The 26,088-nt window shown below is 39.3% G+C and overlaps 1 protein-coding gene across 2 annotated transcripts; it reads left to right on the top strand.

The window, feature by feature from the left end:
* The first annotated feature begins 3,356 nt into the window (after nucleotides 1-3,356).
* On the top strand, nucleotides 3,357-25,486 carry PI15 (peptidase inhibitor 15). Of its 2 annotated transcripts, none has more exons than XM_075085271.1 (6): nucleotides 3,357-3,446; nucleotides 4,378-4,720; nucleotides 20,371-20,489; nucleotides 20,738-20,870; nucleotides 21,014-21,129; nucleotides 24,121-25,486. In XM_075085271.1, exons 2-6 carry the CDS (start codon nucleotides 4,448-4,450, stop codon nucleotides 24,254-24,256), a joined length of 777 nt encoding a protein of 258 aa, XP_074941372.1. In that variant the 5' UTR covers nucleotides 3,357-3,446; nucleotides 4,378-4,447; the 3' UTR covers nucleotides 24,257-25,486. The 2 variants fall into 2 exon arrangements, with proteins under 2 accessions (XP_074941372.1, XP_074941371.1); XM_075085270.1 differs by lacking the exon at nucleotides 3,357-3,446 and adding an exon at nucleotides 3,634-3,818.
* Nucleotides 25,487-26,088: the final 602 nt, after the last annotated feature.

Here is a 26,088-nt window from a genome sequence, read left to right on the forward strand (position 1 = left end):
GTTTCTTATTCTCACTTCACTCTGTGCTACAAAGGCCATCCTTTTTTCTTTCTTTTTTTTTTCTTTATTCTTTTGTTGTTGTTGTTGTTGTTGTTGTTGTTGTCCTTGAGACACAGTAGGAAACTTATCTTCTTTCCCAGGATGATCCAGAGGTGGAAGTAGATCTGCAGTCTAGGACTGGAAGAGCTCAGGTCAAGATACTACTCTCTGCATGACTCTTGAGTAACTATAGGTACGCTACTTAGCTTCTCAACGCTTCATTGTCTCTGTATAATGGCTATCATTATGATGAAGTAACAAAACTACAAGGGAGAAATTTGAATGTGTGAGACTTTTTGATCTTTGCTATGCCTGGAGATACAGAACAGGGGGAAAATATGCACTTTGGGTTTTAATTTTGTGAGTGAATTGTCTGGCATTCAAGTTATGATATCAAAAGTATCTGGAATCTCAGGCAGGTATTTCTAAGGTAGTTAGACGTAAAATAAATTATACTAAATGTTTCGAGCTTAACTGTTTAATGTTAGCAACCAGCATAAAATTAATTTGGTATTCTTAAATTATGACAATTCAGCTTCTATACAGTCATAATTCATTTACTAAAATAAATGTCAGTCAAAATAATAAAGTTCATGCTCCTTTGTTGAGTAATGGATGATTAGAAGATCAGGATATATATTCTTAATCCAAGGAACACACTGCAGAAGAACCATGAGTATTGTGATTCAGCATTTTTATTGTGCAATGAAGGTAAAGATGGTGTATCCCATAAACTTATATCCTGTTCTCTTCGACCCATGCCTCTGTACAGCTTATCTCCCAGATAAAATCTAAATCTTATGCTAATGCATTGTATTGTCATTTCTGCTTTTTTCCTATGTGTGAACACTGTTTCTGTGAAAAAGTGTATATTTTCTAGTCAAACCTTAAAATCAAATCCTTTTCCTAGAATAGAGAGTCTTTCAGAAGATAAACTGAGCTATTTTGCTTTCTTAATTTCTTCTACATTCTTCCTTATTCTTGATTGTATAACTTTGTTCATTGGTAACATTTGCCGAAATTAAATACAAGAATTACTGCCTTTTTTTTTTTTTTTTCCAGGCAGCTCAGTAACCGTGTTGTGGTGTTGGTACATTCTGTTCTTAATTAGGTTTACAGATATTTTGACTCATTCCACAGTCACACTAATGTCTCTTTCTGGCCTGTAATTGCCTTTTGTCACTGGTCTGATTGTTCTCTCTTTGTCTTTTCTGAGCGGGCTGAAGAGTCGGGAAATGGTTCTCTTTCTGTATGTTGCAGATGGTTCCATCCACTTCTCATTTTTCTCCTCAGGAGCTTGCAGACATCTTTTATGCTTCTTTTCTTCATTCTTCCTCATTTTATCCATTCTTCTCCTTGCTGTGGACCTTTGTGAGGACTTTGGTGTGGCTTCATTGGTCTTGCTTGCTAATTTTCACTGCATGTCAAGTCATTGATTTATTTATTTCAGAAGAAAACTGAATGCACACATGCACGTGATTGTCTAAGGTATCTTAGTTGTCAAGATTGAGAGTTACTATTGCTCTTTCACTATTTGCCACTGCTTCTTGAGAACTTACCAGTACAACAGGCTTGGGTCAAGGCCCTCTCACACCCTAAGGCTTTTCATGTTCACAATATACTTTTTGCTACTGTGCTTAGTATTGCTCATAACATTGTTTCTCTACAGTTAGATGAGTAGTTACACTTGACTGCCTGTTAGACATGGAAACAAATAATTAGGCAATAACCACAAGCAACAGAAATAAAAGAAATCTCATAAGCTGGCCTGTTCTTAGGGAAGTACAGCTCGATTCTACATCTGTGAACATTGTGGCTGTTTTACAACATTTGCTTGTATACCCTAGCTGTTCTGTGTAGAGCCCTGTGTGATAACAGCCTCCAAGTGCTGCCACAGGGTGACTATCAGGAAACAATTATAGCCATCTGAAATGTGACTAAAATCTACCCTCTGAACTTCCTGAGATGTTAAGATACTGTCTTCCTTTTGATAACTTACTGCAGCTTAGATGAAGTCAAAGGACCTGCGGCGATGCAAAGGAGCTGAGAATTCCTCCTGTTGTATTCAAACAATGGGAGGACAGTTCTTGACATCAACATAAACAAATACGTGCTTCATTTCAGGAGAAATAAAATTGGATGAAACGAATCATCCAACATCTAGTCCTGCAAAGGCGAATGATGTGTTAAAGCTTCTTGTATAATCATGTAAAGGAATACCTACAGCTGCATTGTAAGCAGAAGTTTTGGACAGGCTGGGTATACATAAGTAATATAACTAGTGACGATACTTTATACTTACTTAACACCTTTCATCACAAAGTACATTACCAAACACTAGTTATTTGAGCCTTACAACATGTCTGTTGAAGACTATTATACCATTGTAGAGATTGCACACAGAGATTAAATGGCTTGGGTTAGGCCACACAGCGAGTGAGCAGCAGAGCCAAAGGGAGAGCGTGAGTGTTGGCTTCCAGCCCCGTGCTCGAACTACTGGACTTCGCTTCCTTAATACGTAATTCCCATATTGCTTCTCTAATGGAGCTACTGAAACTTTTGAGCACTCGATAAGTTTTGGTGTAATATCAAACCGGTTGTGTTTCTCTCTCCTAGCTTCTTTACGATGTTGCAAAATATTGTAATTACATTTTTAAGGGTCTCATTTTACGGATTGCCCCAGGTCGCCTAGCCCACGTGGGGGATCAGCCTGACATTGTGTCGCTCCCATCCCCTGTCCCCAGCACACAATTGCTGGCTGCTGCTGCTTCCCTCTGCTAGCTTTCGTCATGGCCTCAGCGTTGTGCCCTTAGCTCTGCTGTGTGAGTGGCTGGACCATTCCGTGCTTAAATAATTCCAGCTATAGGCTAGTTAATGTGAAACAGATGTCTCCCAGGCACTGTCGAGAGCTTTCGGTCCTGCTGCTCCCGTAGTTTCTCACAGGCAGACGTCCAGGTAACCGCTAGCCACAGTTGCTAGCCACAACCCGCCTTGCGTTAAGTCCTGTGTCTCTGTGCCTCCGGGGGCGAGCAGGCACGGAGGCGGGCGAAGGGGGAGCGAAGCCGGCTGCAGACCGGTGAGGAGGGAGGAGCAGCACCCCGGGCATCCGCCGTGCTCGGCGATGAGTGAGGGGAGGCTGCTCGCCCGCGCCGCCGCCGCCCGGGGGCCACCCCGCGCCTCGCCGGGGCCGGCTGCCCCGCGGGACGGCGCGGGACGGCGCGGGACGGCGCGGGACGGCGCGGCGTTGCATAGGTTCCGTTTCCTGTGGCTGGGGCAACAGCGGTTTGCAAACTCTCTGCGCTTCATGCTGCTCCTTGGGGGCTTGAAGAGCTGCTTAAAAGAACGTTTGCCAAGCCAGCATGATGGTCGTGAAATGAGGGGAAAAAAACAAACACGGAGAAAAAAAGGTAGGAAGTACCTAAAAAGAGTGCCTTGCCTCTTTGTACTACAGAAGCTGGGGGTGTGACTGAACATCCAAACCACCTACGCTCCGGGGGTGCCACCCAATCGCTGTCTGTTTGCTTTGCACAGCTCCTCCCCTCTCGTTCTGGCTAAGCAGGGACCTTTAGAGAAACTGCCTGTTCTGGCTCATGCAGACTGTAACATATAAAAGCTGTTAGCAGCTCCTGTGGCCAGAAGCTTCAAAACCAGCAGAGTTTTGCTCTTTGGGGGTTTGTAATAAGAGACACTCCTTCACAAAGGTTCTTGCCATCACATAGGAGAGCGCTATATATACTGGGAGAACAATAGGCTCTGTTCTTTTTTGGTATTATCCAGAGGTAAGCCACTCAGCTCAGAAAGTTTGCTTTGCATGCAGTTGTATCAATGCTCATCACATTTTGCCGAAGTTAAGATTTGAATGCTATTTCTAAGATGTCCTGCTTTCATGCTTTCTATGTTGTCTTTTGCCTACTAGTTTATCTGTGCCACCTTGTGTCAAAACAATCCATGCATATGGGATAGGCATAGCCTAGGATGTGTTTTTCATTTTCAGTGGAAAACATTCTGTGAGGTTTTTTGCAGTCTCCCCGTTTAAGATTTATAGCGTGGTTTATGGACTGATGTGGTATGATGGCACTGTCACTATTTCAGGAATACTGCTAGCTCTAATCATGTAATTCATGCTGTAATGATACTTCATTTGGTGTGTTTGTAGTAAGAACATGTTATGTCTTAATGATAATATGGTTATTGAAAACTGCTTAGTAACACGTGTTCTGACTGCGTTGTTTTTATGACTGACAGACAGAATTATTTTTCTGATCGCAGCCTGCCAATTCACTTTGTCCTTTTACCCAGATGTACAGAATCACATTTTTGACATCTTCTCTTCTACAGATCTGTTGTCTACTGCCCTGACTTAAAAGCAGAGTACCTCTGTGGCCTATCTTTCTCCTTTGGCCCCAAAATGACAGTAATCGCTGCAATTGGTTGTGCTTTCTTATTTTCCATTCTCTGTGAAACAAGTGCATTAGTGTTACCCAACTCCACTGACCTACTCCTGTCAAACAATAATTTCACTGACATTGAGACGGCTTTGGCAGCTCATCTGGACTCTGCAAAAATTCCCAAAGCCAGGCGGAAGCGCTACATTTCGCAGAATGACATGATTGCCATTCTTGATTATCACAATCAAGTCAGAGGCAAAGTCTTCCCACCTGCTTCTAACATGGAATATATGGTAAGTGAACTTGGTTTATTTCAGAGTAAAACAAACTGTAAGTCAGTGATTTCATTTTCTTAAATAAATTGTGAGTGTTTAGTTAAGTAGACAAATTATTTTTAACTATTATTTTGTACTAAAATGGTCTTGCCATTCATTTTTTAAGTTTCATTAACTTAAGCATGCAAAAGCTAAATACTGAACTCTGAACCTCTTACTTGTCCTGTTGAATCTTCATTTCAACGAGTTGTCCCAATAAAGCTCCTGGTACACAAACAAATGAAGTTGTGAGTTAACTGCTTGTTGGCCTGAAAAATGTGATCGCGACGTGATTGCGTGTGTTTAAAGTACTAATCATTAGTAGCTCAATTGCTTTTGTGTAGTACACTGGAAGTCATTGTCCTGAGGTATGCAAGAAGGTAGCCAATGAACATCTCTAATTTCTTTCATGCATGGTACTTTCAGAGGCAATATGGTAAAACTGTGTTTACAAAGTAATTAATCTGATGCACTGCTTGTCTAATGCTCATGTGTTTTTCTTACTGCATACAGCTTGTGCGCACCTAACACTTTTATTTTTCTATCAAATACAATGTTGCTTTTAGATGTTTCTTTAATAAGTAGGATTTCATTGTGCTCAAAATGTTATGTTTGTGGCAGGCACCTTTTCCTTTTATTGGCAAATACTCATTATGTGAATTATCTATTCCTGCAGGTGTGATAGAAGTTATTCACTGTGATTTCATACTTGGCACTCCTAGATAAAGCAGCGTGTTTGCTATTTTGTGTTCCAACTTTGAATGCATGCATACTGTGGACCTCTAATGTTAAACATAGGTTGGCCAAGCAGAAATTTTTTTACCTTCTAAGTAAGGTATTCACACTGTTTTGAAAGCACAGATAGCAGTGTTTTGAAAGCACTTCATGTCTGCTTAAATTCACAGACTTTCTCATACGACAACAGATCATTAACAAGTTTGAGAAACAGGACACCATCAGCTTGACATAAAAAGGATATAACAGGAAAAAGAACTCCTCCTTTTTAGCAACTAATGACTAGCAGTTTGGACATCTTTCTATCACAGATGTTACCTAAATCTAGATTTGATCATATAATCCTCTCAGCGCATCCCAGCAGCACCTCAAAATGCTGAGTACACTCAAAATGTTGCAGGTTGAAGGCCTGTTGCCATACCATAGGCTGAGATTGAAGTTTGGTTAAGTGGAAAGGTTAGAGACAATAAAAACAGAGAGGGCAAAAGTCAAGCTCAGTCATCATTTTCATTGCTGTGCTCTCTCCTGACGTTTCCTTTGATTCTGTATAAATAAACTTTGTTGTAATGTCTGAGGGAATGGCAGCCTACCATGCCCTTCCTTGGCTTGTGTGCTGTAGAAACATGCTCCTGCAGTTTGCTTAAGTGAAGCCAGCACCCTGTCATATTCCCAAGAGTTTTGTAAGTGCAGTGTTCTTAGCCTTTTCAGTAAAAAAAACCCAAACAAACAAACAAACTTCAGAAGAGAAAGGAATCTTTCTTGATTAAATCTGTTTTAATGCACTCATGCATAAACTGCCAAAGTTTTACCTATATTGGTTGGGTATTCTGCTGCAGCTTTTCTCTGCAATGGTACTGTGCAAGGTATGATAGAAAATCAAGACTGACGCCATGCTCTTTACAGCTTATATGTTATTCTTTTCCTTGCCCTTCATATTATTGATTTACCAGTACCAACCAGCTATAGAATGTACCCATGTTTCCATCAGCATCAACCCCTCAGTAGTCTCAAGGGTAAGGTCTAAAGCTTTCTTTTACATTTGGTTTCCTGATCTGAAAGCACTTTGTGACTTCATACTGCAGAATTCAGAGCAGCACCTCAAGCTACATAGGTAATGATCCAGAGTGCAACTTGAACTTGGATCCCCAAGTGGTGGCCAACCCCTTTTGTCTCCAATTCTTTTGCAGAATTTAGTCAGTCTGTGTGTGTCCCATGTAACTTTACAGAGCAAAAGAAGCCCAGTAAGCAACATCACACATAGCTTGCTCTCCTGTCTGGTTTGTAGCCACAGCATCATCTATTTATCAACTTCAACAAATTTATCATCATCAACTTTTTATCTCTTTGGCTACAGAAAGGCTTTGGTAGGAAGGTCTTGAAGATGACATGGTGATGTAAACCATACCAAGTCTAGGGACCCCTGTATCAGTAATGCCCGTTTGAACTTGCTTAGTCCATTCTTTGGTCTCTGTATAATTTCATTGTATGGCAGAACATCTGTTGTGTCTTATGGGAACATAAGATTGCTGCTGTTATGTATAAAAGATGTTGTGTCACTCAACACTCATTTTCATAAATAAGATAGTAAACATGTTGTTACCAGCAGACAACGTACACTGCTACAGAGTGTCCTGAACACTATGGAAAAGTGCAGTGGTAGTGATGAAAATGGCCTTTCCTATTTTCCCTAACAGTGACTAAAAAGGATGTCACATGTCACAGAACTGGAATTACTTACAGATGCAGAAGACTGCGGAAACCTCTTCTAAATGTGTTGAAGTAAAGAAGGACTAAGCAGTTTGGAAGCACAAGAAAAAGATGTTTTCTCAACTTTTCTCTGTCCACAGTCATATTAAATTGTGGTTTTTTTTCTGTTTTCCAATTTCTGTTAGGAACTCTGTTCTTCTCAGGAATGGCTGTATCACATTCTTACTTCTGTACACTTCCATTTGCTTTTTCTCTTCACTGATAAGAGCTTAGGGTTTAGTAGTATGGGTTGGTTCTTGTGATTCTAGTTTTCCACGCCCAACCTTTTTTTGTGCTTTTCCCCTTGATACATTCTGCTCCTTCCCCTGATGCAGTCTGTTTCTCGCATGATCAGTGCATTTATAGATACTTTGAACTCTTTGGGCATTATTCTCTCTGCCCCTACTGTCTTGAAAGTTTGTGCACTGTAGGACTTTGGATGAGAGGTCTCGAAGAACGGCTCTGAATGCATACGCACTAGGCAAGGGAGGTTCAGATGAACACTGCAGTAACAGAGCTGGGGGAGTGTTTTAATTCTCTTTGAGAGAGGTGGGTCTGAGTGCTGTTCCAGCCTGTTGTTGTATGCAGTCCCCAATATATGTGGACAGCTGAGGAGTCAAAAGCAAGATGGGAGGCATTGTTCTATTACTGATACCTAGCAAAAGAAACAGGCACGTCTTATGCCAATGAGACTTTGGCAAGTCTTTCTCTTGGCATATTAGCACTCTATGAGTCAGATTTTAAAGTAGACCTCCTTTTGGTTCTGGTTCTGGTATTGCTGATGCCTTCAGTTGGAAGTTCTTCTGCAAGTACAAATCTAGAGCTGCTGCATATGTGAAGGAAAGTTAAAAGAAACAAGAACTTTCAGGCCTATAATGTAGAAGTAATGACCTCTTCTTTTAATGTGGGTATTCTTATGATATCCTTCATTCTTCTTCATCCTAAGACTGTCATTCTCCAGTCTTTGCTGATGCTCTAAAAGCTGATGCCATACCTGCAGAAAGAAAGATGACATCATCCTTTTGACCTGGCAAAGGGTGAAAGTCATCCACTTGGCTTTGCATACTTTTTCTGGAGAAAGCAGAAAGGGTCCATAAAATTCATGATTCTGAAGAAGTGAGGTGTAGAATTGCTAGCAGCTTTCTAGTGTGAAAAGTATGTAAATCTGCAAATAGAGGGGGAATTCAGTGAACAAGCAAATCCTGTTCTCTGAATGCTGATTCTATACTGCAGAAGCCTGCGTTGACTTCCTGGAACATCTCAGCTACTTGGTAGGCCAGTAAAGATTTGCAATATGATGTCAGCTGAAATTTGAGTCTCATAAAACATGTAATTTAGTATGCATTGGTACTATCTTTATGCTCCTGAAACATTAATTAATGAAATATCTGCGCCTATGAGAATCAAATGGTATTTCTACCTTCTCTACAATCATCCCTATTTGAGGCTAGTTTTTCAAAAGTCCATATGGTCTTGTAACCCATGTCACTGTGTGCATGTAAAACCTGGTGCTTATGTACAGGCATGCTCTTTAAAGTTTCACGTGCACAAAGCAGAAGTAGTAAATCTGATGTAGCTGGGCCTTAATGGCCATTGAACACTGTTCTCCATGGCATTCCCATAGACAAAATGGGAAAATCTGTTCTAGTTAAGAATAGCCTAAGGTGATCTGAATAACTTTTTAAAGAGCCATACTGAAAGACAAGGTGTGAGAGTGCAAGGAAGCTGGTTTGCAGAATGGGGTTCTGCAAGGATGAGTCCTGAGCCCAGTACTGACCAACATAGTCATTAGCAGACTGGCAGTAGCATGTCTGAAGTATGACAGATGGAGCAGGACTGCACACTCAAAACCGTGAAGCTGAATGTTTTTGGACTGCTGCCTGAAGACTTCTTTTAAGAGCAGAAAAATGCTTTAGATAAACTTGAGCTTGCTTATGTACAGAAGATCTTCTGATACAGTTTCAATTCCTTTTTGTTCAGTGATTGCATGAATGCACTTTTATATTTGGGAAAATCTGCCCCTTGGGGAACATGTCACTTTGTAGGACTCAAAATACTAGAAGATTCCCAGACTAGCCTGAAATGAGTTAGTTTGGATATCCAGGAGTTATTTCATGGCAACATAGCATAAAGATAGTTTCTTAGGAGCTGGTGGCAGAGGAGCTGGAAGGGAATGTAGAATCTGAGCCTGTTAATCTTCTAGTAAATCCACATGAAAGATCATGATAAAATGGACAAAGGAAAATAAGTATCGTTCTGAAATTAAAGTAATTGTATTCCAAAATAAATTCCTTCAGTTATGTGAGGGAGTCCATGTGAGTCATGGGGGAAATCCGTGCACTCTGTATGGCCTAGGAGTGACTCTCTTTGCTGAGGTGATGATTTTGGAGACTTTGATTCCTGTCCACAAAGATCTGCAGATGACTTAGAAAGTCAGGTCAAGAGTAACAAGGAAGTAGCCCACTTAGTCATCACAATTGTAAATAACTGCATTATCATTTCATGTAACAGGTGATGAGTAAGACAAAATGAAAAAAAAAAAACCAAAAAGCCCACTTCAGGTTTTCCAAAGTCCTGTTTAATACCTAAAACCTTTCATATGGACATGGAAAAAGTGAGTTAATTTAGTTTTCTCTCCAATTCAAAAGCATTTCTAATAAATAAGCTTCTCAACTTGTTTAGCTTTTTTTTTGCTGTTGTTAGTGTGGTTTCTTACAAACCATTCTAAATCTTAGAGGACATTTTGTTCTTGAGTTGTTTGCCCTGGCTCATCTACATGGTCCCACTGAAATCATCTATGTCTGTAAGTAAGGACTGCAGGACTAGTTTCTTCAAGATTTATGTCTAATGGGTTGGATAGGATCTCTTAATTCATATAGTTTATCCCTGTCCTGTTGCAGGACTTCCTTCTTCATTGAGTACATATGGTTTTCATCTTGTCTACTCCTGAATACATATAGTGATGCTGTCTCAGTCACATCTCTTGGCAAATATTTTACCTTAGGAATCGAAATGATTTCCAAATGTCTAACCTAAATATTTCCCTCAAAACTTCAGATAATTAATCTTTATATGCACTTTTTCACTGCCCAATAGGATTTCTCTCCTTTTTAATTTCAGACACTACCTTTTCATACTTACTGACAGTTTTCCTGTCATTAATTAAGATGCATGCATGCATATAATATTTCCTTAATTTCCATGTGCATGTCTTACAATAGTTCTGCATATTGGAGCAAACTACAGTTGCACTCCATTTACAGCTCCTTTGTTAAATCAGTGAACAGCACCCTTAAACGTCAAAGCAAATTAGGCTCGTCATTTTAACTATGCATGTTTAAAGACACAACTGCCATAATTCAATGGAGAATTTACTCTACAAGTTACTAGAAGCCTACTTTTTCCATTGAATAGCCCTCTTCTCTTAAATCCTATATACACAGTGAAGGTTGAAATAAGTAATCAGATGATGAGTCAGGGTACAAATATCTTAATCTTCTTTTCATCACGCCAGAGCACAAACTAAATCTAAGTACAGTCCACTCCAGTCTTCTGGGAGGAGAGATATCAAGGAGCCGGGAGCTTCCCCAGTGTAGCCCACCTATCCTAACTTACCATGGCTTTTAGCTTGCTCTACACTGGGAATTCACAAGTGAGGTGAGAACAAATGAGAAGGGGTGTAATGGTGAAATGTGTTCACTGGTTTCAGTTTCCCCTTCCTACCACGTGTGTTTCTGTTTAGCACAACTGAGTACGTGCCTTCTGCCTGGTGCCATAACCCAGCACCAGGAGTGTCTGAAGATCATGGGCTAATGAATTCTGGAATATCATTTCTCTCAGAAAATTAGAAGAAAACAGAAAATACTGATGTGGTTTACATGATTACGGTTAGGGATGTCTGTCTGCATTACAACTTTGAAAGGAAGCAGTTATTATACAGCATACTCAGCCTTTTTCTACAGCAGAGGCAAGACATGGCAACAGACATTAAGCTGAAAGAGGGTAAGATTAGATGGAGCTTACTTTCTGCTAATTTTGGCACAATAGAGTTACCCAGCTCTCTTTTGCCTCACAGGTGAGTTTATGTGCTTACTTCCTTCTTACTGCACCATTGTCAATAATGTAGCACTGTACTACTCGTTGGATGCTGCCCATTTTTCTAGCAGTTTCATACACAAAAGGTTAGGAACCCTTGTTCAGTCTCAGTAACCAAACTGGTGTTCATCTAGGGTCGAATCCAAGTGGATGCTAGCTATAAGAAGTACAAAAGCCATCAGTTATGTTCAGAGTGAATGACAGAAGACCTGTTTAAGAGTTGAACAGAAAGGACCTTTCCTGGAAATCACTCCTTGAAAAATCTGAAGAACTTCCCCAAAAATGTTATTGTTGATAAATATTGTGATAAAGAATGACTGTGTTAAACTTGCTTTGGTATTAAAGCCCCCTTCCAATGTTTTATGCATAAGAATTTTAAAACATCCATCTTGATGGTGTTTTAGAAGAGAATATTTACATTATTTAAATTTAGTATTAGCAGAAAGCCTTCTAGGAGTTTAAGCAAATAAAAAACAACCTAGTAAAGTCCCAGATAGAAAAGCAGCCTGCCCAGAGCCCTCAGAATTAGACATTCCTTTATTATTAAATGTAGCACCTCTTGAACTTCTTGGCTAAAAACAGAGACAGGGCATTTTTCACAAGAATCTTGATCCAAAGTACACAGTACTTTGTTTTATACATGAATGGAGATGATAGTAACCTTAAACCTCTCAACATTTTATTGTGTCTTTCCATACCTGAAAACAAAATCTGAGAAGAAGAATAGTCTGTCCAGTCTGTGGAAGTGTGTCTCCTAAAGACAGCAAAAGATGGAAACCGCAGGATAACCACTTGTTTGCTTTTTGTACACAGAATACTGCCTTCAGCACAGGTACCTCCGTGTATGAATGCATCTGCAGATGCCCTGAGGTGGAGTCTGAGGTCTATTTGAACTCAACTGAGAATGAACCAGTTTTGCATCTCTACCTGTACAGTGATATGTGTTAATCTGTATCAAGAGAAAGAATCTTAAATTGAGCTTTCTTCTTCTGAGAATAAAGAACTATTGTTCTCATTCTTTATCCTGCAGAAAGAAGAAGCTGCTATGTGCTTTCTTTTGTGTCATGCTGCCATATCTTTCAGTTAGAGCTACTTAGGAAATAATAAGTATTTTCTTTGAAAACTTGTAAAGAAATTAAGAACATTTTTTGTTTTAATGAAAAACTTCAGTGGTTAGTTACCAAAAATTGTGGATGTTTTTTCATATAGAAGAGAAACAGAACACCACAAAAAAATTTTCATTAGCATTTTATGGTTTTGAGAAAATCAATTTGCTCTGATCATATTTAAAATTATAGAGGTCAGACACCTTCCTTTTCAGACTTTTGACCAATCATCAGGGTGACATGGAGCTAGACAAAGTTTGGTCCTTTTTGTTACCACTTCTGAGATAAGCTTTTGCCAACTAAAATATGCCTTGCAGTAGGTTAGGAAAGCACTGAATATTTTAAGATACGTGGCTCTGATATTTAACTTCTCCAAAAGCTAAACAAATAATAGCATATCAGGGAAGCTTATTGTTATTAAATCTGACAGCCTACCAATTTTCTTTGTTTCTTATTGTTTAAAAACCTGGTGCCAAACATGAAAAGAAATGTGGACAACCTTTAGAAGAAACAAATTGACTATTAGCAGTGGTCAAACTTCAAAATGATAGTGCTTTGAATTTAGACCAAATAGATACCCAGGAATATAAACTTCTGTATAAAACATAGACTTGAATTTTCATAAGAAAAGAATTTCTGGCAATAAGGTTTCTTGGACGTCTGTCTGGCGATGCCCTGATTACTATAAGACAGACCTTCTAATACTGAGCCCTTCAGAAGTATGAATCAGATATTTGGAGGTTTGGTTATATGAAAGTAAATTGAATATAAAACATTGCTCAATTTTACTTTGAGTTGCAGTGGAGTATTGGACAAGCAGCTTGATGTATTAACCCTCTATTTATTTACAAAAGAATGAAGAACAGAACTGTGGTTCCCATCAAGATATTTTTCTCTAGAGGATAGACTTTTGCCAATTTTCTGTGTAAACTTTATAATTAGTACCTAATGCATTTGGGAAAGGACTTGCACATGTGGTAGGCACCAATTACAGTATGGACAGTAAAATTTCTTACAGGTGGCAGCTGAGAGCAAAAATTATTCATATTCTTAGAGAGAAAGAGAGACAGCCTAGAGTCCAAATGATCTCAGAGCCCAAATAAATATATAAAGTTTGCCAAATCTGTCTATAAATTCCAATGAGCTCATATGTTTTCATCACACAGTATGTACTGAAAAAAGTGAAGGCAAAGAGATGAGGCTCTTTCAGTCACTCTGCTGAAAAACCATGCATGCAGAAGGGGTGATGGGTTGTTCTATTAAGCTTTGTGCCAGATTTGGGGCAGTGGATGTGGTGGGGGTCCTACAGAAGGTCTCTGAACCTGAAAATGCTACAGGTCTAACTATACAAAAGAGAAGGGAAGAAGTTGGGCAAGGGACTCCTGTGTGCCCTACATGCTGCTGTGGGATTTCTGAGAAATGGCTGCCGCACGTGCAAGCGGTACGGCCGGTGCAAGGCTGCACGGCTGAATGACCCCATGAGGACAAGACCTGCATGTTGGAGGGTAGCAGCCTACATCTGCTAATCTGCTCTGGGAATTGCACTAGCAGCTGTGGAGTGCAGCTGCACAGATGGGCTGGAGATGTCGGATTTCATCCCTCAGCTTCCCAACGTTTTTCTCACAGGAAGAAATAGCTTGAATTGAGGTTTTCTTCTTTCCCACTTGCTGCCATTCTGGAAGTAAGAGCTTCTGATCTTCAGCTGGGCAAACAAGCAGAAGCACAGGGCTAACAGAGAATAAAATGAGAAGTCTGAGGTAGAAAGGTTAATTTTTTGACTGATTACTACTAAAAGAAGATATTCTGGCCACCTTTCCGAGGTGTGTAATCACAAATGTGTGGATTTGTGTGTGCCAAATAACAATCTGAAGACGCTGAGTCCACAGTAAACATATACTAATGACAAATAAGATGCCAAAATTGGCAAACAAATCGCCACTTTCTGTTACTGCAAATTGTGACAGTATTGCTATGCAACTGTATTCAAGCTGCATATCCCAACATTTCATTTGCAATCTTATCACGTAACTGCAGTCATGTAAAGAAGCTGTTGAAGAGGAGAGTGATTAGAACAGCATACTTCACCTTTTCACTCTGGATTTGTGCTCAGACCTATACCTGGTGCTTGTCCCCAGCTGAGGGGCTAGTCACAGCATGGCTGTCATGGCATTACAGGCAGCAGCCCTTGCCCGATGGACGCACAGGGAATTCATAGGAGGGTAATCAGTGACCAGGATGGGTATATTTTGCTTAAGTACTTGTTTACCACTGAGAAATATGCAGAATATTATCCTAGCTGATATGTCATGTTAAAAACAAACAAACAAACAAAAAACCCCAAAAACCAAACAGTAAAGTACTGAGGGCTGCTGCTGGTGTTTAATATTCAGAGCAATGCTCTGCTCAGGTTCTCTTGACTCTTGTGCAAGTGAGGGGAGCTTCCTTGTTACTGGCAATAAAACCGAGCCAGGAATGATTAAGGATTATGATGGCGAAAGATGAATGGAAGCATGGTTCTGTATTGTTTGAATGCTTTATAATTATCATTAGCAGACTCCCTAGGCTACCAGGTTAAAAACATATCTTTATGGATTCCCCAGGTAGTCCATATCTTCTATTTAGTAATCTATCTGCTGGCAATCTCAGGGAAGGAGCACTCTACTACTTACATTTTTTTTCATATTTTTGTTGTGACAATAAGGGCTGTAAAGTTAAATGCTTCTAAAAACATCCAGTTTACATACAGATATCCACACAGAATGGGAAAAGCATTAATAGGGTGTATTACTATGTATGCTGCTCCCTTTGTATTTAGTTCACAAATTCTTGCTACCTGTAAAGGTACCGATCCCAAATGACACAGTTCCTTGATGCCATCAGAATCATGAGGCCTGATGTTTCCTTAGCACCAATGACGGGCTCCAGACCCTGCGAACGTTGGTTTGAATCCCTGCTCTGTTTTAGTCAGTGTAATTTAAACATGACTTCATATATCCATCATTCACAGATGTTCTCAACAAAGTTTGCATGTTCAGGCTGTGCTAATTGATGTTGTAGTACTGCATTTAAAACCAGGAATACGAAAGTTTTTACTTTTCAAGTAAAATTACCACAGGGTAAATGTATCCAGAGTAGCAGTATGTTTGCAGTAAGAACAAGTGATTGGGATTAAGAGCGCTCAATTTGATTTGTTTTGGTAAACTTGTTCCATGTTTTCTACTTACATAAAGAGTAGTGAGGTTGCTGTCTGATGTACTTCATTGCTTTACCTCCTCTTTTGCTACAGGGTTTGCCCCCTAAGACGGGTGTTGAGCAGGGTGTCAAGAGAAAGTTACTTAATTTAAACAATTGATATTAGGAGTGCAATTTTGACTGTAGTAAGAGTGAGCAGAACTGTGCTTCTAAGTTAAAATTATAGTTAAAACTGGTGATGTACACCATTCCTTAAAATAAAGCATAGCTACAATTGTAGGAAGGGAACAGCCAGTTATTTTTTAACAGATGTTGTGGACAGATCTTTGTAATATTGTGGTTGTTTCTCTTCTTTTTCTTCATCATAATGTTTATTCAGCTTCACCATCATTTTAATATCTAAGAGCATTGTTGTGACCAGGACCTCCTGTTCTAAGAAAGTTGTTCCAACAAAGAACAAAAGGGCAACTCCATCCCTTCTGTATATAAATTATCTAAGAATGACTGTGAGCCAGCTACAGAAACAGCTATAGAAAAGGAGGGTACTAGGGAACTGTGACCCACAACATTAAAAACTTCCCTTGGGGAAGGAAGCTCACTTTTTGGGCTTCAAGAAATTTCATTCAACATTAAAGAGATTTTGTTTTACACTCCATTGCTTATTATAAACTATGGGAATAAAAGCATTTATTCTACCATTTGTTTACAGAGTGAAACAAACAAAAACCCATCTAGGGTGAAATTCTGGCCTCACTGGCAAAATTCCCACTGACTTTATTAATGCTAAGATTTTAGTCCTAACTCTCAACCAGCATGTGCTGTGTGAGTGCCGAGAACACCCCAGAGCTGCCTCATAAAGTGGTCTCTGTTGTTGAAACTCCCTGTGTAGAAGCTCTGGCCTGTTCCCTGTATTCAGTCTGCTTGACAATTTTCAAGTGAAGTGTAGTTTTGAAGTGTAGTTTTGCAGGGAGCAGTGCAGAGAGCACAGTCGGACAGCTTTCTAGGAAAATAATCTTTGGCTGAGGAAAGAAAAATAAATTGGCCAAAGGATGTTCACTTCAAGTTGCCAGTGGAAGTGTGGTGAGACGCTTTAACTCTATCACAGCTCAGTTAGAACCAGTTGAGGAGTGGGGAGGGTTTCTATGCTGGACTAAATCTTTATACTGGGTGGAAGGAAGATGACTGTTTCCCCAACTACTAACAACCTAGCAAATGAAGATTTACTATCTCCAGGGAAAGATCAAGCATGGTTTGGCACTGTGAGTTTGCATGATTAGCATTTGAGCATCCTCAGATCTTGAACCACTAAGTATGCAAATCTTTCTCTTTTTTCCCTTTTGCAATTTTGTGTTCACATCAGGCAGCTTTCTCTAACATGTTTAATAGAAACACTGGATCAGCCATCATTGCAGAGTTTATAATTTTGTTTATCACACTGCTTTTTAAAACTCTGTTATTTTTTAATTTCTTGTCATACAGAAGCTGTCCCTCTGGCTTTCAAGTTACTTCAGTTTCTCTTTTTAGATATTTTTCTATTTCTTCATATGCTGTTTATCTGTGTACAATAATGAAGCCTCATGGGTTCAAAAATCCATATGTCTTTGCCCTGTTCTCTTACATGCCCAGAACAGTGACAGAACTGAGATACAAATTAATATTAGTGTGGACTCAGGATCAGACTTCTTTTGAAAGGGGTGAACTAACAGTACAGTCTCTTACAGTTCAGAGGATTTTAGGTCATTATGAGAGAAAAATTTTTCTTCTTCAGCCTATATTAATTATTTGCCTTTACTCATGGAGATGATCTAGAGCTAGACCTAGAGGGACCGAGTCCATAAATAAATAAGTCCATAAATAATAAATAATAAGTCCATAAATAAAACAAGGAAGGTGAATCTCTACATCTTCTGCCATGAAATACAAATGATTTACATAGAGGAGGAGACTCTATACAAAGGCTTTTCACTAGCCTGCTAATGAAGGAATGGAGGAAATGAAAAGATGCTGTGTATGCTCCCCTACCCCTTATTCCTTATTCAGTGGTTATTTTCTTTCTCTTTCTCTCTCTTTTTTTACATTTGCAAAAAATTTCACATGTCCAGAGGGTGGTCAAGAATGAATAGATAATGGAAAGCAGAGCACACTATATATCACAGTAATGCTTACCTGCCAAACCCACAACTTCTAAACTGAATTTGGAACAACCCCCTGAAACTTTACGAATCAAATGCTGCAGATGATTCCTGAGAACCAGAAAATGAAGCTGAGGAGAAATGAAAGTAGACTGGCAATGCTCTCACTGTCCAAGGCAGGGGCCATTCCTAGTTTAGAGAGGGCATTAATAGTGAAAACCTAATCTGGTCTTCACATTTCTTTCAAACACCTAACATACTATTTTGCAAGGCCATTTAGGACACAAAAATATGCTAGGTGGAAATCAGGAGCTCGGTGCTATTTGTGCAAATACAGTACACATTTAGATTATTGTGGGACTGCAGCCAGGTCACTTGGGAGCAAGCACGCAAACCTCATGTTCAGCCTCCTGGCAGGGAGCGCTCGTGCCAGAAGCATGATTAATCCCAGCAAAGGAGGGTGTTTATGGGGTGTCACAGTCCTGGCGGAGCTGCCCCTTATGGATGCACACCAGGCAGCTGTGTTTGGACCCACGCGCTGGATCCATGTGCTCCTCCGTTCCCCTGGGCCTGGGCAGGCTCCAAACGCTGACTGTGGCCTCAGCCTCTCAGGCGCACTTCCCAGACACACTTTTATGCTTCTATCTACTGTTTCCCCCTCTTTAAGCCCTCTTTCTGGGACCACTGATGCACCACAGTCATTATTAAGTGTTATTTGTACACTGTCCACATGCATCTAATTGACTTAAGGTCAGAGATATGAAGCAGAACAAATGCCTGTACAGAGTTTTCATTCTCTTGAGCCCTGGAGCATTTCCTGGGTTTTGGATGGTGCTGTAGCAGCTCTGGGTCCCCTTTTTTGTACTCTAGTGCTCCAGCTTAGCCTTCTCTTCCCAAGTTATAGACCTATCTCTAACTCCTCTGAGAAACTCCATTTTTTAAAGCTGAAGTCAAAGTATCCCCTGGCTTGAAGATCAGTCATTCTTAGCATGCTTCTTCCTAACACTTCTCTGTTTTGTCCTTTTACTGGCAATTTGCTTTGCCTTTGTTCTGGGACCTTTTATGAACAGGTGTAAAGTAAATCTGCTCTGCTTTAAGCCCCATCCATCTTACTTTCCCAAAGATGGTTCCACTTGAATGGAAGGTCATTTGTGTTTAGGGTTCATATTGATCTCTGTTGCATTTCTTCAGCTTTAATCTAGGAAGTACCTCACCCACTCCATATTAGCAAAAGCTTGGTTCAATGATATAGCAATTTCATACAATTTACTAAATTTTGTTATTTTCGCTTAAAGAATTTTCACAAACTACCAGACAGAGTCAGGGCATGAATTACTGTCCTTGTCTATGATCTGTGGTCATTCTTTTCACTCTGCAGGTTTATGAAATTAATACTATGAATTCAGTGTTATAAATAATTATTAGCTCATAGAACAGAAAATGTTTGTGATGTGGGCCACCTTATCCTTTGATAAGTTTATTTCTGACTTTGCCTCTTGTTTTGTGCCTCACAGAGCATAGTCATTATTTTGTAGCACTCAAGATTTATGAGTTTGGGTTTGTGTTTAAGAAAGCTGCGATGGGCTGGGTAGGCAACTTTACCACATTTTGTTCCTGCCTTTCTACCTGCAATTCACTAAAACTCTCCTGCACCAAAACACTGCACTCAGAATATTCAAATGCACATCTAATTCCAGGATCTAGAGCCTACTTGGGTATCACACAAACAATGAGATATGCTAGGATTTGTGTGGACTTGTAATATAACAGTGAGATATTCTTTATCTGGAGCTCCAGTGGTTCAGTAGGTTCTGTTGCTGATATCTCTGTTATCGCTGAGGCAAGCCCATTGGTGTGGAGAAGACTGGCGTTACAAATCAAGCGTGTAAGTGAGCAGAAAAAGCATATAAAGGAGACTATTTAAGTTCACTTGTCATGTTCCTGCCACTAGAGGAGAACTTAAGTCAAAATGTCTCTTCTTACAGAGCTGTTATCTTTTTATTCCAGGCAGGGAGCAATGTCAGCTCCCATGCAGAATAAAATGATGAAACTCATACCACACCTGGAAACTATCTGTAGTTTTGCTTTGTGGAATCCCTTTTCTTGACCTTGTGGTCTCAAATATGAAAAGTTGCCATACACACTCTCTCTGGCTATAGATACTCCTGAGATCCTATTTCCAATGTGTTGGGGTTTTGCGGTCTATGTAATACCTGTGCTGAATTATTCTTCCCTGTGTGCCTCTACCTCGCTTTAACTCCTTCTGAGTCCCATCCAATGTTTTACTCCTCTCTACACATGGATCTCATCAACATAGAGGGGAAAATGGTAGAAGAATGCCTGTTCAGGGAAGGGCTTTTCCAGAAAAAAAGGGAGCTATCTGAATACTTGGCTTACTCTGATGATGTGGGTGGGAATTCTGTCCAGCGTTACGGAAAATCCTGCTAGATCCTGCACATGCTGCCCCACAGTTTTCTGAATTCAAGAGCTCTCTGCCTAGATTACAGATCTGATATGTTATGATGGTATATTTGTGACTTAAGTTACTTGCTTCTTGTGTTCTTGCACTGCAATTGCTTTTTGCTTTTTCTGTTCTACTGTTAAGGATATTTTATTTTGTCAGGTTTGGGATGAAACTCTTGCCAAATCTGCAGAGGCTTGGGCTGCTACATGCATTTGGGACCATGGACCTTCCTACTTACTGAGATTCTTGGGCCAGAACCTGTCTGTAAGGACTGGAAGGTAGGAAGATACCCTACAAAACATATATTTTGTCAGCCTTTGGACAGCCTTCTTTGAGATACAGATCTCAGACTGATGCAGATGCTATGTTCATTTGGCTTAAGAGTATTATTACTTAATACTATGCCCCTAGTGATGCATAGAGAAATGTGTATTTAGGTAAATTGCATCAGAGGGATGAGCAGCAGAAAGTTCCAAAACATCTAAATCTAAAATTCCATGTCTTTCTGTCTTTTAAACAAACCCAGGTACCGATCCATTCTCCAGCTGGTAAAGCCGTGGTACGATGAGGTGAAGGATTATGCTTTCCCTTATCCTCAGGATTGCAACCCCAGATGCCCCATGCGATGTTATGGACCCATGTGCACCCATTACACACAGGTTATATAAATTACATTCTTCTATTCAAAATCTACTGTCCAAATCTGGACTTTTCTGTGATGTATTTATAGCTCTCTCTCAAATAAATGTATATATATATTTCTTTTCAATTTGGACTTTTCCAATAATAAATATTTATTCAGATGGTTTGGGCCACTTCCAATCGTATAGGCTGCGCAATCCACACATGCCACAATATGAACGTCTGGGGATCTGTTTGGCGACGAGCTGTTTACTTGGTATGCAACTATGCCCCAAAGTGAGTTGCTTTCTTTTAATATTGTTTATTTTTATACTTCATGCATGTTTTTGTCCTCTCATAGGACTGCTTACTCCTTTTTCTGCAACTTGACCTCTATTTGTGCTTTTCCTGCGGGCTGCTCCTTCATTCTAACTTTACATGTGAACATACAGAAAATGCATGACTTTGGTATACAAGGAAGAAAAGTAAATAACTTGATGTGTATGGAATAACACAAAAAACGTGTTTTCTGTTATTGTTGTTATAATTATTTTTGTCTTCCTACTTTGTGCTGACTCCACTTTACTTTTGATTCACTCCGTTGTATATACCCCTGCTGAGCTAGACTTCCTCAGGTAAGCGATCCCACTGTAGATCAGGCCCTTGATTTACTGTGATCATGTGTTTTTGCCCACAGGATATCATTGCTTATGACCATGCTACATAAGGGCATCCATAGTATAGGTCTCCTACAAAGTCCATCTACCTAAGCTCAGTGTCTACAAATCTCCTTTTGCCTTCCATATTAGGGTCCTTCAAAGTATAGGTAATAGACACCCATAGGTGGCCCTAGATCAGGTAGCTGTGCAGGGATCTGTGTTAGGTTGAAATAAAGAAATGAATTTTCTCCTAGTGTTTCCTAGACATCATCCCAGGTTTACATCTGGATGCAGAATGGACCAATAAAGTGTGGCTCTGGAAGAGCTTTGATTTGAGTTCTGGTTTGGACCAGTGCTTCTAAAACAGCATGGACAGTGTAAATGGCTGGGTTTTCTGACTGTATAATATTAGGCAAAGCCATAGTTCTTTATAGGAATCTAAGTATAATTAACTGAGCATGTTTTCCATAAACTCTCAGTGGCACAGGTCCATTTGTGGTAAAGAATATGCAAGAATATGTCATTATTCTAGTTGTTACATGAGTCAAAGAATTTTTAGAGATTTTGCAACTTAAAAAAGATAGGATTTAGTAAGAAAACTGACTCAGGAAAAAAACAGCCTTGGAAATCAATGAGATTTCTCTGTCCTTTTGTCTTCAAGATCTGCTAGAAAAGGGTGGTAAAAGGTGCATGTGAGGAGTAAAAATCAGGCAGCAAAAATTGTACCTGACTTTTAGCTCCACAACATGGACAAGATGAAATCAAAGTTTATAAGAGAAAACCAAATATTATTTATTATATATATCCCTTTGAAATAAATATTTAAAATTACAGACTTCTAGAATATGTCTCTTATGTTCATATATAGGAAAAGAATGGTTTTATACTTTAGGCATTACTGAAAACTGGTGTGTAGTTTCTGTATCACTTAACAATGAATTAATATAATTTTATATTTTCTCAGTCTAAAAATCCCACTGTTTCTCAAACAGCAAGCCAAACCCTGGAGTTACAAGCTTTTTCTCTGCATGAGATTTTGAGCAGACCTTTTCTTCATGGGTGGTCTACACCCATCTACATCTACTACTTGCACAGTCACAAAAAGGGTTTTGAGTGGTCTTGCCTAGCTTAAGTTTATATTCCTAAGAATTAATTGAGTTAAGGACATTCAGCTTAGAATCCCTGGGCACATATGCAGGTCTCTTTGCCAGTCAATAACCGCTGTGTCCTCTGAGTAATAAGCACATCAGAAACTCCTCTGAATAAGAAGGGGGTTAATATTACAGCCCCAACTTGAGTTATGAAAACTGGAATTTGGCAAAGATTTAGGATTTAGAACTCAAATAATTTTGCTGATGCCATGCCATAGTGCTGAAACATAGTGCTGAAATCAGGAAAGAATTTAAGGAGGATAATTACAGAGTTTAGAAAGGCCCCTGCACCTGGTTATCTAATGGACTCACACAAATCAGCCATGCATTGCATAGAAAATGAAGCAGAAATCAGCTTTCAGCAAAGTCTTTCTGGATTTCTATATCTGTTATCAAACTAAATATATTTCCGGAGCACTCAGTCTGCTGTACCCATTTGGAAGAGAAGTAGGAATGAGCAAATTATTTGAGAGATTCCTACTTTCTTCCAAGGCACAACCCAGACCAGGGCTTTTGATCCAATGTTATTGGCTAGGAGGTGGGGGATGAGAAAATGTTTCATAAATAATTGCATTACTCACTGCTATACCACGTCACATGCAAACTAGAGGAAAGTTCTCTGCTCACCAAGACATAACATTCAAATACTAATTTTAACTTACTTTCTGCCTACATCACGAGTGTTACATGAATCTCTAAAAGCCTCAGGCTTATATAAGCACCTAAAAGTCTGGATGCATTTTTCAGATGTTGCTCGACCTTTCAGAGCTACCTCTTTTCACTTGATCACTCCCCAGACTTTTACCCCTTTTCTCCCAGGCCCTATTACACAGCTTTATTCACCAGATGGGAGGCCGCCTCCTCCTCCTCCCATTAACACCTATGAGACCCCTACAAATGGCCAAATACAGTTCTTTTTAATACATTACTGGTGCAAATACTTTTCATCCCTTTTCTCTAACCATTAATTCAGCCTGAGCTTCACAATGTGGACCTAGGGTAGTGCAACCTAAGAATAGGATTTCACTCAGTTTGTTTTTCCACCTTCCAAAACCAAGGCTTTAATATAACGGCCAGACAAAAAAGTGCTCAAAGAAAACCTTGCATCAATGCTTATGTTGCTAATTTCTCATAAATATAGCCCTCTGGTAAAAAATGCTCTGTCCCAGGTTTGAAGAGTCAAAAATCACTTGGCTGTAGCAAAAACAAGAGGACTGGGACTTCACCACACAGACTAAAGGATGTGGAATGGATGACTGGCCTGGGGTAACATGGTCATGCTCCTGCTGGTTTTTGGGAATTGGTATATCAATGTTTGTCAGTAACCTACAAAAATATATTAATGTATGTTTTCAGTTGCAAGGCATTTATAAGAGATCACTGAAGACATTAATCACTCAAAAAAAAGTGTGGTTGATGAAATTTTTTTCTTCTTCTCTGAAATTACTAAGCATGTTTTTTTCCTTTTGTATTTTCAGGGGGAATTGGATTGGAGAAGCACCATATAAAGTAGGAGTCCCATGTTCAGCTTGTCCTCCAAGCTATGGAGGTTCTTGTACTGACAATCTTTGTTTCCCAGGAGTAACATCAAACTACTTATACTGGTTTAAATAAGTTAAGGTTTACATTATTTTTAAAAAAAACAACATGGATGAGTAACAAGAAGCTTGTATATTGAATTTTGCACATATTATATATAGAGAGATATTGTATTAATACTCTGATGTTTTCTTTTTGTATGCTTTTGTATAATTAGCTTTCAAAGTATAGTATAATTTGGTTTCAACACTTTGGGATTTAAGATTCATCTTAACCCTTTTAGATTAACATTTTGTTAAAGGAGAGCAAACTAATTTTCATCTTAGCAAGTGTAGCTTCCTGAAGATTAGGTTCTATTAAAAGCACATTAAAAGACAGAATATTATTTCCTTTTAAAAATAGTTGCCCCAGAAAGAGAAGGGTCATTATTTAATACTGTGCTTTAAAATGGAGTGTGATAAGGAAAGCAACAAATTGTCCTCATGCTCCCAATGGTTCCTCCCATTTACACCTGTTCTTTCACCTGCAATGTCAATGGGACTCTGAGCAGAGGAAAAATATGTGCAAGAGAAACTTCAGGATATTACCTACCTCATGCACAACATCAATTCCTTTATGGCGTTCCAAGAGTTCAGCACACGGCTGCTGCTATCATCAATGATGCCTGTGTGCAGACAGGAAAATTAGAGAATGAGGAACCGCACTCGCCAAGATGCAGTGGCTGTTAACTCACATGCCTGAAGTCTTAGATAGAAAGCTACATCACTTTAAATATACTGGTATAATAACACAGCCTGACTCTACCTTACTGTGTTTCTGAACACAATCATAATGGTATAATGGTGCTTTGCAGCAGTATATTTATTCTTGTACAGGAAGGTAAAGAAATATATTGCTACAAAGCAACATATATCAATACGAGACATCCAGACTCTTTTGCACTATAAGTTTGCCAGTATATGTGCTATCCCTGGTTGAAACTCAGCCAGGTGAAACTTTCAAGGAGAGATCAGGTGTAAAAGTAGATAAGAGGATTTCCAAATAAAAGACATCAGGCAACTTTAAAACTTCATAAAGATTTATGACAAAAATTTCAAATTTCTAAAGCAATTGGCAGTGTCCTTTGAAATATATTGAGCTATTTTCTGAAAATATCTGTTTGAATTAATAAAAACCAAGCCTGTTTATTCACACCTTTCCTGCCAAAACTGAACACCTTATGGGTGCTTACTAGAACATTTATAAAGAGGACGTACACGTCAATCTAGAATATTATACAAGTAGTTTTCTTGAAAAACAGATTACAGAAAGGAGGAAATCGAATGTCTGCCACAACTACTATGTCATTGAAATAGCCTTGATTTTTGGCTTTATATTGCAGGGCAGAAGGTACTCCACTTTAAACATACGTGTTTAGTCTGCTTGCACTGCTACATTTAGACCTCTGAAATGTATGAACTTTGTAAAGCAATACTGAGTAGAGCAAGCAGAACAACAGAGAGTAGTTTCTCTAGTGCTACATATGTATGTGTCTTTAAGTCACTAATTCAGTCCTTTTGAGGGTGTTTGAGACAGTCTGTCACCAGAATATGAAGTATCACATTGGTGATATAAAAAGCAAGATCAGAGTTTGAATTCTTCATGTTAGTTATTCTTTTTCTCCAGCAAGATAGCTGTGGAGGGGGAATGGGCTCTACAGCGTACGAAACGTAACAACCCCTCTCCACCTATCCATAATATGATCCCTTAGAGAATGTCAGCAGCTGATCTGTGGCTCTTCAGGCATTTCTGGTTAGCGACACTTCTGTATCTGACAGGACAATAATATGACAAGTATATTGTCTTAAAATGTGTCCATGTTTTAAAAGAACAACACTTGTAATATTCTACTAACTTTTATTCTAACA

The sequence above is a fragment of the Phalacrocorax aristotelis genome, chromosome 2 (genome assembly GCF_949628215.1).
Source record: "Phalacrocorax aristotelis chromosome 2, bGulAri2.1, whole genome shotgun sequence".
Classification (NCBI taxonomy): domain Eukaryota; kingdom Metazoa; phylum Chordata; class Aves; order Suliformes; family Phalacrocoracidae; genus Phalacrocorax; species Phalacrocorax aristotelis.